The sequence below is a fragment of the Macaca fascicularis genome, chromosome 13 (genome assembly GCF_037993035.2).
Source record: "Macaca fascicularis isolate 582-1 chromosome 13, T2T-MFA8v1.1".
Classification (NCBI taxonomy): Eukaryota; Metazoa; Chordata; class Mammalia; order Primates; family Cercopithecidae; genus Macaca; species Macaca fascicularis.
The window spans coordinates 58,972,422-58,985,000 of record NC_088387.1 but is presented as its reverse complement, the minus strand read 5'-3'; the positions used below and the strand labels follow the sequence as shown (position 1 = coordinate 58,985,000).

The 12,579-nt window shown below is 35.9% G+C and overlaps 1 protein-coding gene across 25 annotated transcripts in view; it reads left to right on the top strand.

Annotated features, from left to right (window-relative positions):
* The window catches only part of EHBP1 (EH domain binding protein 1), a 330,801-nt gene that overhangs the window by 254,080 nt on the left and 64,142 nt on the right, over positions 1 to 12,579 (top strand). For 16 of the 25 annotated variants that reach the window (XM_074011670.1, XM_045369202.2, XM_074011677.1 and 13 more), the window contains one exon: positions 10,613 to 10,760. In XM_074011670.1, coding sequence (XP_073867771.1) covers positions 10,613 to 10,760 — 148 coding nt within the window. The remainder of the gene's footprint in view (positions 1 to 10,612; positions 10,761 to 12,579) is intronic. The other 9 variants (XM_074011668.1, XM_074011678.1, XM_074011675.1 and 6 more) reach the window with 1 other exon arrangement.

Below are 12,579 nucleotides of genomic sequence, written 5' to 3'. Positions count from 1 at the left end.
TGGTTTCTTTACTTTAAATACTTGAACTGTTAGACCTTCTACTTTTTTGCTGAGAAAGATGTATTTGTACCAGATTAGAAAAGCTAAACTGTTTCTTTACATTGAATAATCAGCCTGTCATGACAAATCTATCTCCTTCTGCATGAGTAGGTGCCAGTCTGACTGGCTTCTTTTAGGCTCACACTGGGTTTTAAGCTAGATCCATGTGCATGACTGGCAGTGCATTTGTTGGGCCAGATCTAAGGAGCCAGAGAGCGTTCAGCTCCTTTTTGCCTACAAAAGAGCAGCCAGACAACCAGCAAGAGGCCTTGGATGTAACACAAGGTGATACTTACTTAGTCAGCCATTCTTCTTTTTTTCTTATAATTTTTTTAAACTAAGAAGTTATCAATTTCACAAAGAAAAGAGGAATTAAATTATCAAAGGGTCCTTTTTTTGGAGGCTCAAACTATTTCTGTTAGTTCTACTAATGCAATTTGAAGTTTTCAAAAACACAAAATAATTACTTTTATAATCCTAAAATAATTATTTTTGGAGAAATATAGTACCTACTAGGAATTCATATGTATTAAGTAAATGAATGAAAGAAAATGATTATTTATTTAGAATATAAAACTTTCTATCCCAGAATGCTTCCAGATACTTAAAGGAAAGGCTCATTTAGCAACATTAACTTGATCATGTATTCTTTTATGTTTAGGATTCTTTATTTGTATAACATGGTATAACACTGAAAAACAAATGCTACAATTAAAAAGAATACTTGCTCTATCTTGAAACAGATATATTTTAAAAACTAGAGCATGATATATTCATTTTCATGAATTAAATACATTAGATGAAATCTAAATTCTTAAAATGTGTCTATTTTTTTCTGAATTAGTCCTTTTATATTTTCTACTCATATATTAAAAACTGTATCTCAAATTTAAATTCATATTCTGTTTACTATTTTTCCTATGTATCTTAAACAAATCCAAAATTTAGTAGTTACTACAAAAATAAATGTAATCCCCAGGGTTGATCAAAGATTTAATCTGACCAGATGGGGCAAACTTGAGAAAGATTTTGACTTTCCACTCTGTTTTGCAACAAGAAAGGCTGATTTTTTTTTCTTTCTTTCTTTGTTAGAGAAGCAGAGATCAGGCCATCCCCAGAGAAATGAGCAGGTGTGGCCATTTATAAGCATGTCTGCTTATATTACAAACCAGCATAAGAAAAGTTTGAAATGAGTTGAAAAGATCTGCTAAACAGTTTTAATGTTTCACCGTAAATCCTATTTATTCAGTCAGGAGCTGATCAAGCTGGCAGTAAAATATCTAGTCTAACTAAACCTTTAAAAATCTTGTAATTTTATTTTTTATTTAATTCTATCTTTCATAGTAAGTGAGTAGGCACACTTTGGTAATCCTTGCCTCTGGACAAACACAGAATTCTCTCTTTTTTTTTTTTTTCGGTCCATTCTGAATGCCTAATAACAGAGTCTTGCTCCCTGTCTAATGATGAAAGGGTGACAGTCAAATTCTTTTAGTTTACTACAAAATTGAGGAATTTCATGGACCATTTTGAGAACAGAATACTGTGAAATATTAGCAGCACTAAGTAAAACTTTTTTAAAAAAACATTTAGATAGGTTAAAATTTATTTAGCTCAATTAATTAAAGTTCAATTACTAAGACTGTATGAAATAACGAAGACAAAACAAAAAAGCACAGGATGTTCTTGAGGGAGGTAAAGGATGAAATGTGAGGTTTTTTTTTTGGGTAGAAATAGAGTACTTTTTTATGTTATAAACACAGCTTTACAAAGAGTATGGATACAAACTACATTATTTGAAATAATATGTTTTTAAAGTTTTGTTAAAGCTTATTTCATGAAAATGTGTGTAGACATGTTTCTTAAATAGAAAGACTTCTCAATCTGTATTTTTCAGCAGACTGAGTAAAAGTATCTAATATTATGAAAGACACCCTTGGGTGGGTAATGATCTCAGCAGCTACACTGACAGTTTCTCATGTTCTAATTCACCTTCACAAATCCATGGCATCATTTTTTGGCTAAAGTAATGTCAGTTGGTGACATTTGCGGCAAGTATAAAAAGGACCCCCCATGGCAGCCATTTTTATTTGATTCTTAAGATCCAAAGGCTGCTGAAAGAACAATTGAATAAAGTTGGGGATTGGAGAAGCTTGATTTTCTTGTTCTCTGTGAAATGAAACTCCAGTCTTTTTCTTCCCTTTCCCCTTAAAAGCAAAAGTCTGCTAGGGGGTTGTAGCTGTGTCAAAGCCGCTGGGATGCCACTGCTGATCACTTTAATTACTACGACTAAGGAGGATAAAATTAAAAGTAGCACCATTGAAGCAGTGGAAGAAAGCTTGCCTAGATGTCGGTGAACTGTGAAATATAAAAATTGCATACCAATACATTTTTATGGAAAGGAAACAAGGAATTACATTACTTATTCTTGAAGAGTTTGTCCTTAAATTGTCAAGTTTTACTAGTGCATCTATCTATGGCAGATTGTAGACCATTTCAGAATGATAAGGAAAATAGTAACTTGAAGACATGCTGTGAAAGGGCTAAATATTATTAAAGTTTATGTCCAAAGTGGTTAGTTCTGATCCATCTATATTTGAATATTTCAAATTCACTGGATTGAAACAGGACTCCTTTTGCACCGTAGCAGGACTTTTGCCTTATCCTGAAGATGTTAGCAAAGAGAAAAGCAAAGCTTAAATACATTTACCACTTTTCTAAAGGCTTTTAATTTAAGGTTGGGAACCTAAGTTTTAAGTGAATGTAAACAAATTAGTTGCTCATCATCTCTCTGTATTCAGTGGCACAAAGGGAAATTTAAACTGATTTGTATAACCCAAGTATACATAAAGAACTGGGACTTTAAAAAATCATAATCACTGTAGGGCCTCAGAAAATGCTCTGAATAGCAGTTATGTAATAGATAGGGCCAGTGCTTTGATATCAAACAGACACTGATTTTAATTCTTACTATGCCATTTACAAGATGTATGACCTTGGGCGGTATATTTAAGTGAGATTCAGTTTTTATCAAATTGGAAGGATAGCAGCTATCTCACAGAGTTGTAAGGAGTAAATGAGATAACACATATACATGTGCAAACACACAGGGCACAGAGCTAGTATTTCCTCAAAAATTTGTTACAAATTGTAAAAAGATAGTCATGGGGAGGGAGACCTCCCAAAACTACAGCTTCTATCAAACCCTCCAAAGAATACACATCCATCTTACAAAAGCAAGATTATCCTTTATAACTCAGTCTAACTCTAAATAATACCATATAGGAAAAGGTGAATGTCATCAGACCCATTCTTACAAATAGGAAGTCTAACTACTTCCATTTATTTAAGTCTATCTAGACTACATAAGTAAATGAAAGATATATGGGTTTCCTATGTATTGGATTTTTGAAGTGTACTTATCTTTTAAGTAACAGCAGTTTTCTAAGTTGCCTTGCCTCTGCAACCCAGTGAAAAGATTTTTTTTTCTTTCCAGCACACATGATAAACATGATTTACTTACAGCTATGAGTCACTGTCTTTTTTTGAATGTAGAATGGTCAAAGCAGCTTTCAAAAACACATTTCTTAGGTTTAGGCAAACTCGTTGTCAGAAATATTATGAACGTATTTGAGCAGTTTGTGTTGAACACTATACAAAAATAATAAGATAATCATTGTCCCTACTCTCTGGTCATTTTATCCTTAGACATAAACAGTATGGCTATTTTGAGTTAAAAAAAAAAATACATAGATTGTATTGCTATCTATTCTTTCAGTATTATTGCAAAATATCTTTTAATTGAGCCTACATATAAAAATTAAAATGAACTAGTTTTACTTATGATGAACCTGGAGACTAATAAACTGAAAATTAGTGCTATCAATTAAACTAAAATTGGTGGCATAATCAATTACTATAATTACAAGCTTTTCCTTCATGACCTTAACAATTAACTTTTATTTTCTCAGTTGTTTTTTTGTCTTAAGGGAAGTTAAAGGGTGAGAAAACAAACAACACAGATACGCCATCCCACTGGAGAGCTTCAGGCCCAAGCAAAATTGTCTCCGTGGTGTTAGGACATTAGTAGAAAAGTAAATTAAGGCAATCTGATAGGGAACTAGAATTCTGTCAATCAGGCTCAAGATTTTGTGCTGTGTCCATAAACTTTGTTTACTGTAGGGTTTTATGAGTTGTAACCTGCCCTTGCAGTCTGTTAATGAGGGTAAATCTTGCTACTTGAGAATTGAATTACAGCACACCTCTGGGCTAATGGTTATAAACAGAAAGTCCCATTAGGGCTACATTCTGATTTGTTCATTTGCATTTTTTCCTATTGTATAGAGAACAATCATGAGTAAATAAGTACAAACAAACAATTTACATGGAAATTGATAAAGTGTTCCTAATTAGTATTTAGAGTTGGTTTTATTAACGATTGCCTACTTTAAATTGCACTCTTGGTAAGCTCTGGGAAAAATGTGCAGATGGGAGTATTGGGGGATAGAGAAGGGGATAGCTTGTGAGAAAAATTAGGTTGCCATTTCATATTCAGAAAACTAGAATCATTTATTTCATTTTAACTCAGTAAAAATTACCCTTCATTTTAGTTTGAATCACTAAATTCCAGCTATGTAAGAAGTTATTATTCAGTCAGTGAAATACACTTAAACTTAGTTGCCTGAGGCATATTAAATAATGGTTTTTTATTAGTACTCTTAACTTTTCATAAGTTTGAAAGATGAAAGTTTAGTAAAAGTTCAATTTTCCTCATTTGATCATATAATTTGATACTTTGGGAATCATATAGTTTAGTGGTTAAGAGCAGGGGCTCTGGAGTAAAACAGACCTGAGCTGAATACCTGGCTCTGACATCAGGTCTAGCTGTGGAATGCTGTGACTCTAAACTTAAATATTCTTACTGGTAAAAATAAAGATGTGAAAATTAAATATTATGCACATAAAGTACATAGCAAATAAATGCTCAGGAGATAGCAGCAGCCATCATCAAACTCACCATTATCAATCCTGTAATTTCTTTTATTCCTAGTGTATTTTTCAAGTTTAGAAACACTGATAGTGGGCCAGATGTGGTGACTCATGCCTGTAATCCCTACTTTGGGAGGCCAAGGTGCATGAATCACTTGAGCCCATGAGTTTGAGACCAGCCTGGGCAGCATGACAAAACCCCATCTCTACAAAATTACAAAAATTAGCCAGGCATGGTGGCACACACCTGTGGTCCCAGCTACTTGGGGTGGAGACAGGGCTGAGGTGGGAGAATCACCTGAGCCTGGGGAGGTCAGGGTTACGGTGAGCTATGATTGTGCCATTGCACTCCAGCCCAGGTAACAGAGTGAGATCCTGTCTCAAATTTAAAAAAGAAAAACAGAAATACTGATAGTAAACTGAGGATTTTTTAAATGTTATTCTTGCATCTTTGGTCTCACTATGCCTATTGCATACTATTCCTCACCTATGAATAAGCTTGTGTCTCCAGATACTAATAAAATTTCACTTGAATGTTAGACCTCTCTTCTTTTGCCCCTACCACAATATACACTTCAGGAAGCATACCATCACATTGCTTTGCTTTTTTGAGGCAGGGTCTTGCTATGTAGCCCAGTTGCCCAGGCTGGTCTTGAACTCCTGGACTCAAGCAGTCCTCCTGAGTAGCGGGGATTATAAGTGTGTGCCACCATGACTAGTCAAGATTATTTTTTAAAATAAATTTTATTATAAGAGTAGTATATGTGTATTATAGAAAATTAGAAAAGGAAGTCAAAAGAAAATACGAATGTCAAATTTTGATACCCAGATATCTTCACCATGACAACTTTGCATATACCCTTCCAAATCTCTTTCTATGCATATGTTTTCTTAACTCTGACTTATTAAAATGATCAGGTCAGTTGTCTGGAATATCCTACCTTCTGGATCTATTTGGTGGTTTTCTTGCTGTGTCATTTATCGTGCTTCTCTATCCCCTGTGCTTATGATAAACATGAAATTATATCTAAAGTTTGAGTGGATTCACTTTAAACATTTTTGGTAGAATATTATAGGTGGTGTGCAGTTCATGTGCTTCATATCAAAAAACGTATAACATATGATTGACCCAACATTAATGATGCTAGATTCGTGGTCCCTAATCTCTGATCTAGTCCTTACCTCTCTTTTTACAGATTAGGTTTTCCCCTTGCAACTAAAAGTAATCTGTGTGTTGTTACTTAAGCATATGTCCCAGTTGTTACTGCTGTGTAACAGGCCGCCCCAAACTTAGTGACGTAAAAAAAAAAATGTCTTGCTGTTATGCTCTACAAATTCTGTAGGTCAGGACTTCAGACGGCATAGTGGGCATGCCTTGTCTCTGTTCCATATTGTCTGAGACATCAGCTAGGAAGACTTTAACAGTTGGGGGTGGCTCAAAATGGCTAGAGTCTGAGGTCATCTAAAGCCTTCTTCATTCACATGTCTGGACCTACGCCAGAAAGACTGAAGGCTGAATTTGGCTAGAATGGTCAACTGAAGCACCTACATGTAACTTAGTCTTCTCACTGTATGACTGCTGGGTTCCCAGAAAGAGGACAGAATATAAGAATTTCAAGAGAGCTTAGGCAGAAGGGGTATGGCCTTTTCTGACCTAGCCTTGGAAATCACCTGCAACACTTCCACATTCTGTTTCTTACATACAAGTCACTAAAGCTGGCTCAGAAGAATTAAACTCTTCCTCTTATTGAGGGAGTGGCAAGGTCACATTGCAGAAGAGCATTGGGATGAGCGATAACTATTGTGGCCATCTTTGGAAAATACAGTTGGCTGCAGCATGACTATCCAGTTCCCCATCAGACATTTACCTAAGAGCTTTAATAACAGTTGATGATCCTTGCCAGAATCATTCATTATGATTTGCAAAGTGATTTTTTTTATAATTCTACCTTTTAGGGGCATTATTAAATGATATCTTATAAAGTAGAGCTAGGCCAGGCATCATGGCTCAAACCTGTAATCCCAGTGGGAGGGTGACTTGAGCCTAGGAGTTTGAGACCAACATGGGCAACACAGGGAGACCCTGTCACTACAAAACCTTAAAAAAAAATTTTTTTTTTTTTAAACTATGGCCACCATGCCTGTAGTTCCAGCTACTCAGAAGGCTGAAGTGGGAGGATCGCTTGAGCCTGGGAAGTCAAGGCTGCGGTGAGCTGTGATTGCACCACTGCATTCCAGCTTGGATGGGTTTACCATATATATGTGTGTATATATATATATATACACACACACACACACAGACACACATATATATAGTAGAGCTTTCCCTTATTGACTGAGACTATTTGGTTACTCTAAAATTCATTTCCCACTGGAAATACAAAATAATTTATTCTTTTCCTTCAATTACTACTTTGTAGGAGTTATTTCAAAGCTGCCTTAAATGGTAACAAATACGTTTTTATGTCCTTCTATGTTTTGAATATCATATTGCACTTGAATTTTCCTTGATTCTATGTGTGATCTCATTGATTCAATTCATTGCAGTCATTTTTCTTTTTGAGACTGAAATTGTCTCTCTACTTGGTTCTTCTAATTGGTTCCCTACTGGGAGCTTCAGGCTTGTCCCTGGGTCCATTGGGCATCCCCATTAACCTATCCCCATTAATTTTGATGGCTTACTTGATTTCTCAAGAAATTTGTGAAAAAAAATTGCCTGGACATGAGTTCTACCCATTGGTTTCTACCTTTGTCCCTAATGATATGTCACCAAGTTTTGTTTGTTTTTTAAGGCAACAGACTATTTAATGTGGTTTAAAATACATCGATGTCTCACCAAGTTTCATTGCCCTTTTAAAATTTTCAGACTCATTAACCTCTAACATTGGCTGCAATTGATTACTCCTTTATCTTGAAAGCCTATGCTATTTTGATTATCTGGATACTTCAGTGTTCTAGTTCTCTTCTCCCTCTTTCTGTGTCCTCTTTTCAATATATATCTTATCTGTATCTTACCTAGATATAGATAGATGTTTTCCATGTTTAATTCAGTGTCGCTCCTTTTTCTCTAGGGTACCTCTTCAAATGCTTTCATGGATTCCTATAACTCATCAGCTCTGTAGTCATAGTCTGACCTCACATCCTAGTATCCATTTTATTTCTCAATTACCTACTAACATCTTTACTCAGATTTCCTGCCAGCTTCTCAAACCCAATATGTCTTAGCACAGACTTTCTCTCCCTCGCTTCTTATAGTTCCTTTTAGTTTTTCTATTTCTATTATGAACATCACAGTTCTACTAGTTGCCTAAGTTAAAAATTTCTGAGTTTTTTTCCCTCCTTCTGCATCTGATGTTACCAAGAATTAGTGCCTTTAATTCTAATATATTATACTTTTCTCTTTCTATTCCCATTGCCACCATCTTAGTCTTGTATCTCAGTACAGTTTCCTTGGACTCTTATAAGAGCCTCGTAACTAGTCTATTGCCATCCTTCTATGCCAGTCTATTTTATGCACCATTGCCTGATTAATCTTTCTCAAATACACCTCTAATTGATGATTCCTCTAGACTTTAAAAAAAAAAAAAAAAAAGACATATGCATAAAAACAAAGCCCAGCAGTGGTCCCTGCTGTCTTTAGAATAAAATTGAAGCACCTCTCCTCTCCCTGTTGGACAGGGCCTTTAAAGTATCTCCCCAAATGTATTTTCCTTGCCTTGTCGATAACTATTTTTGCCCTATGTTCAGGAAAACTAGGTTATGTTTCCCCATATACCTTCTTGCCTCTATGTTTTTGTACTGTTCCTACCTCCTTGTCTCTCCTACACTGACCTACCTAACCACCAACTTCTATCTCTACCCATTCCAAATCCTACTCATTCTTCAGACCCAGCTTGAAATCCATGATGGCATGATGCATTCTGTTTGCCCCTCAGCCAAAAATGTTCTCCCTTTTCTGAACCCTTATGTCATTTTGATGATACTGCCTTAATATTGTTACTTTCTCTTTCCCTATATAAGTTTTTTGAGAGTATAAATAGTAAATAGTACATTCTCATGCTTGAAATGGTTACAGCACCTAGCACAAATTATGTACTAAAGACCAGAGATACAAAGGTAAATCAGATGTAGTTCAACTCTAATGTGAAGGAGGCATCCCTACAAAGTTATAATGTAAATTGACAAGTATTGTTTAAAAAAATAACATACACATGCAGACACACATAAAGTACTGAAGTAACATAGAGGAAGGATTACTTTATTTCTTAGGGAAGTAGTGGAGGGGATAGTCAGGGGAGGTTTGGTGGATTTAAACTGAATCTGGAAGAATGAGTAGAAATTAAATAAGGTAAGAGAAGCTCATTCCAAGAAAAAGAAATGACACACTCAGAGCCACAAGTACATGAAGCTACATGATACAAACAATTCTGTATGAATAGATGTAAGGATTTATGGAGGTTCGGAGATGTTAAGGGGAGATAACCCAGGAAAGATATGTTGGGGCCAGATTATTTCAGTCTTTGTTTTATCATAGGAATGCCTTATTTTATATGCTTTTCAATTTACAAAGCAGTTTCACATTGATTATTTGTGATTCATAATAATCTTTTTTTTTTGAGACAGAGTCTTGCTCTGTCGCCAGGCCTGGAGTGCAGTGGCGTGATCTCGGCTCACTGCAACCTCCACCTCCTGGGTTCAAGTGATTCTCCTGCCTCAGCCTCCTGAGTCGCTGGGACTACAGGCATGTGCCACCATGCCCAGCTAATTCTTTTGCATTTTTAGTAGAGACGGGGTTTCACCATGTTGGCCAGGATGGTCTCAATTTCTTGACCTTGTGGTCCACCCGCCTTGGCCTCCCAAAGTGCTGGGATTACAGGTGTGAGCCACTGTGCCCAGCCAATAATCCTTTTTTTAGTAGTCAACAACTCTCTTATTTGTCTAGTTATTTTAAATATCAGAAACCACATTAGATTTTAATTTTTCTTCTCAGTATACATTTGGGGAGAGAGGGAGTTACCAAAAAGAGAGGGAGTTACCAAAAAGAAAAACTTGTTGATAGTTTTTAAATCAAATTATATACTGATAAACTATCCCTACTCTTACTCTAGCCCCCTAAATATGCCATTTCCTATATAGCATTTGATCAGCATAGTATAGCAGCATTTTCTGCTATCAAAGATGTCTTTTAGCCACTGCTCTGTGCCTTTTTTCAAAAATAACAAGTTAAATTCTATTCTTTAAAAATATGAATTAAAATTCTGTCCTCCGTATTGTGACTTTTTTCTGTAAGCTGGATTGTTTTATTAATAATAATTTCTGATATTTTTCTCAGTGATATGTATTACCAAACATTCTTTAGTTTGTATTTTTAATGGACATTTTAATAAAATAATTTGTAAATGTTTTTAAAAATCTGATTCTAGGATGTCTTTTAAAAATGGTGTGACATCCAACTGATATAGAGCATCCTATTTATAATGTGGGCCAAGCACCATGCTGTAAACCAGTTACTATCATGATGATCAGATTGAAAATGAAATTGCATTTCTGTCAATTACTGAGTTGGCAACTGTTCAATATATCTTAGCAGCAAGATGAAGAGCGACGTCGGCAGCTGAGAGAGAGAGCTCGTCAGCTAATAGCAGAAGCTCGATCTGGAGTGAAGATGTCAGAACTTCCCAGCTATGGTGAAATGGCTGCAGAAAAGTTGAAAGAAAGGTCAAAGGCATGTGGAGGTGAGTTAAAGAATCTTGTATCATTCTACAGACAACCCAGAAATCCACAGTGGGCCTTTTGGGACTTTTTATTCTTACTTCAAAACGTTGCTTCAAAAATACAAAGTTTCTAACCTATTGATATGTTGCAAGACACCTAAAGGAAGCATAGTAAATTAGAAGATAACTGTTGCTGTTTTCCAAATCAACTGTTTGGCTTCATTTAAAAATACTCAAGAAGTCCTGTCTTAGAATATGCTTTTGTAAAAAACTCATACCTTGGTTTGTGATACCCCATGATTCCTCATTAATTGTATTAGGAGTATGTAAAATGTAATTGAGTCCCTAACATCTAAATCATAGCACGATTAGTGATGAGCTTTGTCGTGAAAGATTTTCATTTAAAACAAGATATTTAGAAAGTAGTTTTAACAATATTCTGGCATTATAGCCTGAGATGTTAGAAGTTTATATAAGTCCCATCTCAGTTTCTTCTTAGTCTCCTTACTCTGAGAGGGTCTTCTTCAGTATCTGTAGAGATTAATCTAAGCTTGATGTTGGGACAGCGGCTGTATATATAATTAAAGATAATTTTAATTTTACCTTCAGAGATGCTCAATTTGGACATCTTTAATTTGGAACATTTTACATTTTTAAGAGGAGTATATTCAGAAGGCTGTGAGCTTTTTATTTTGAAGGTATATAACCTACTTATCTACCAAAACATGGCAGATATTTGCCCTGAGTTAATCTTAGAATGCAAAGATCACCCTGAAGAGTAGGCAAGTGAAGACTCGAATAAGACCTTAAAGCAGCCGTCCCCAACCTTTTTGGCACCAGGAACTGGTTTTGTGGAAGACAATTTTTCCACGGACCAGGAGGGTAAGGAGGGATGGTTTCAGGATGAAACTGTTTCACCTCAGATCATCAGGCATTAGTTAGATTCTCATAAGGAGCATACAACCTAGATCCCTTACATGTGCAGTTCACAATATGGTTCGTGTTCCTGTGAGAATCTAATGCCACCGCTGATCTGACAGGAGGCTGAACTCAGGAGGTAATGCTCACTCGCCCTGTTAGGCCAGGTTCTTAATAGGCCACAGACTGGTACTGGTCCATGGCCCTAGGTTTGAGGACCCCTGCCTAAAAGGGCTGAAACAAAGATAAGCTATTCTTAGGTCAATGATAAGTTTCCTCAAAGTAAACAGAAACTTACTGCTGTTATATCTTATTGATTCCTTATGTTAAAAGCTTACTGTAGAAAATTCTAATGCTTATAACATCTAACCTTCCATCTCATACATCTGAAAGCTTCTTCCTCACACAGCTATGTATCTGTCCCTCTGGTCTTCTCAGAATGTCTATATCTTAGTGAAACCCACCTTGCCGGGTGCAGTGCCTCACGCCTGTAATCCCAACACTCTGGGAGGCAAAGGTGGGAGAATCACTTGAACCCAGGAGTTCGAGATCAGCCTGGGCAATATCACGGGACCCTAATGCTACAAAAAACAACAAAAAAAATTATTTTAATTTTTTTTCACTTTTTTTTTTTAATTAAATCATTACCTTCAACCAACTCGTGCCCACTACAAAAATTTTTTTTTTTAATTAACCAGGCATGGTGGCACACACCTGCAGTCCCACCACTTAGGAGGCTGAATTGGGAGGATCACTTGAGTTCAGGAAGTTGAGGCTGCAGTGAGCTGTGATCATGTGACTGTCCTCCAGCCTGGGTGACAGAGTGAGATGCTGTCTCAAAAAAAAAAAAAAAAAAAAGAATTCTTCATCTTCCCTTTTTGATTGCTATCATGCAGGATTTTTATTGCAATTTCTACATTCT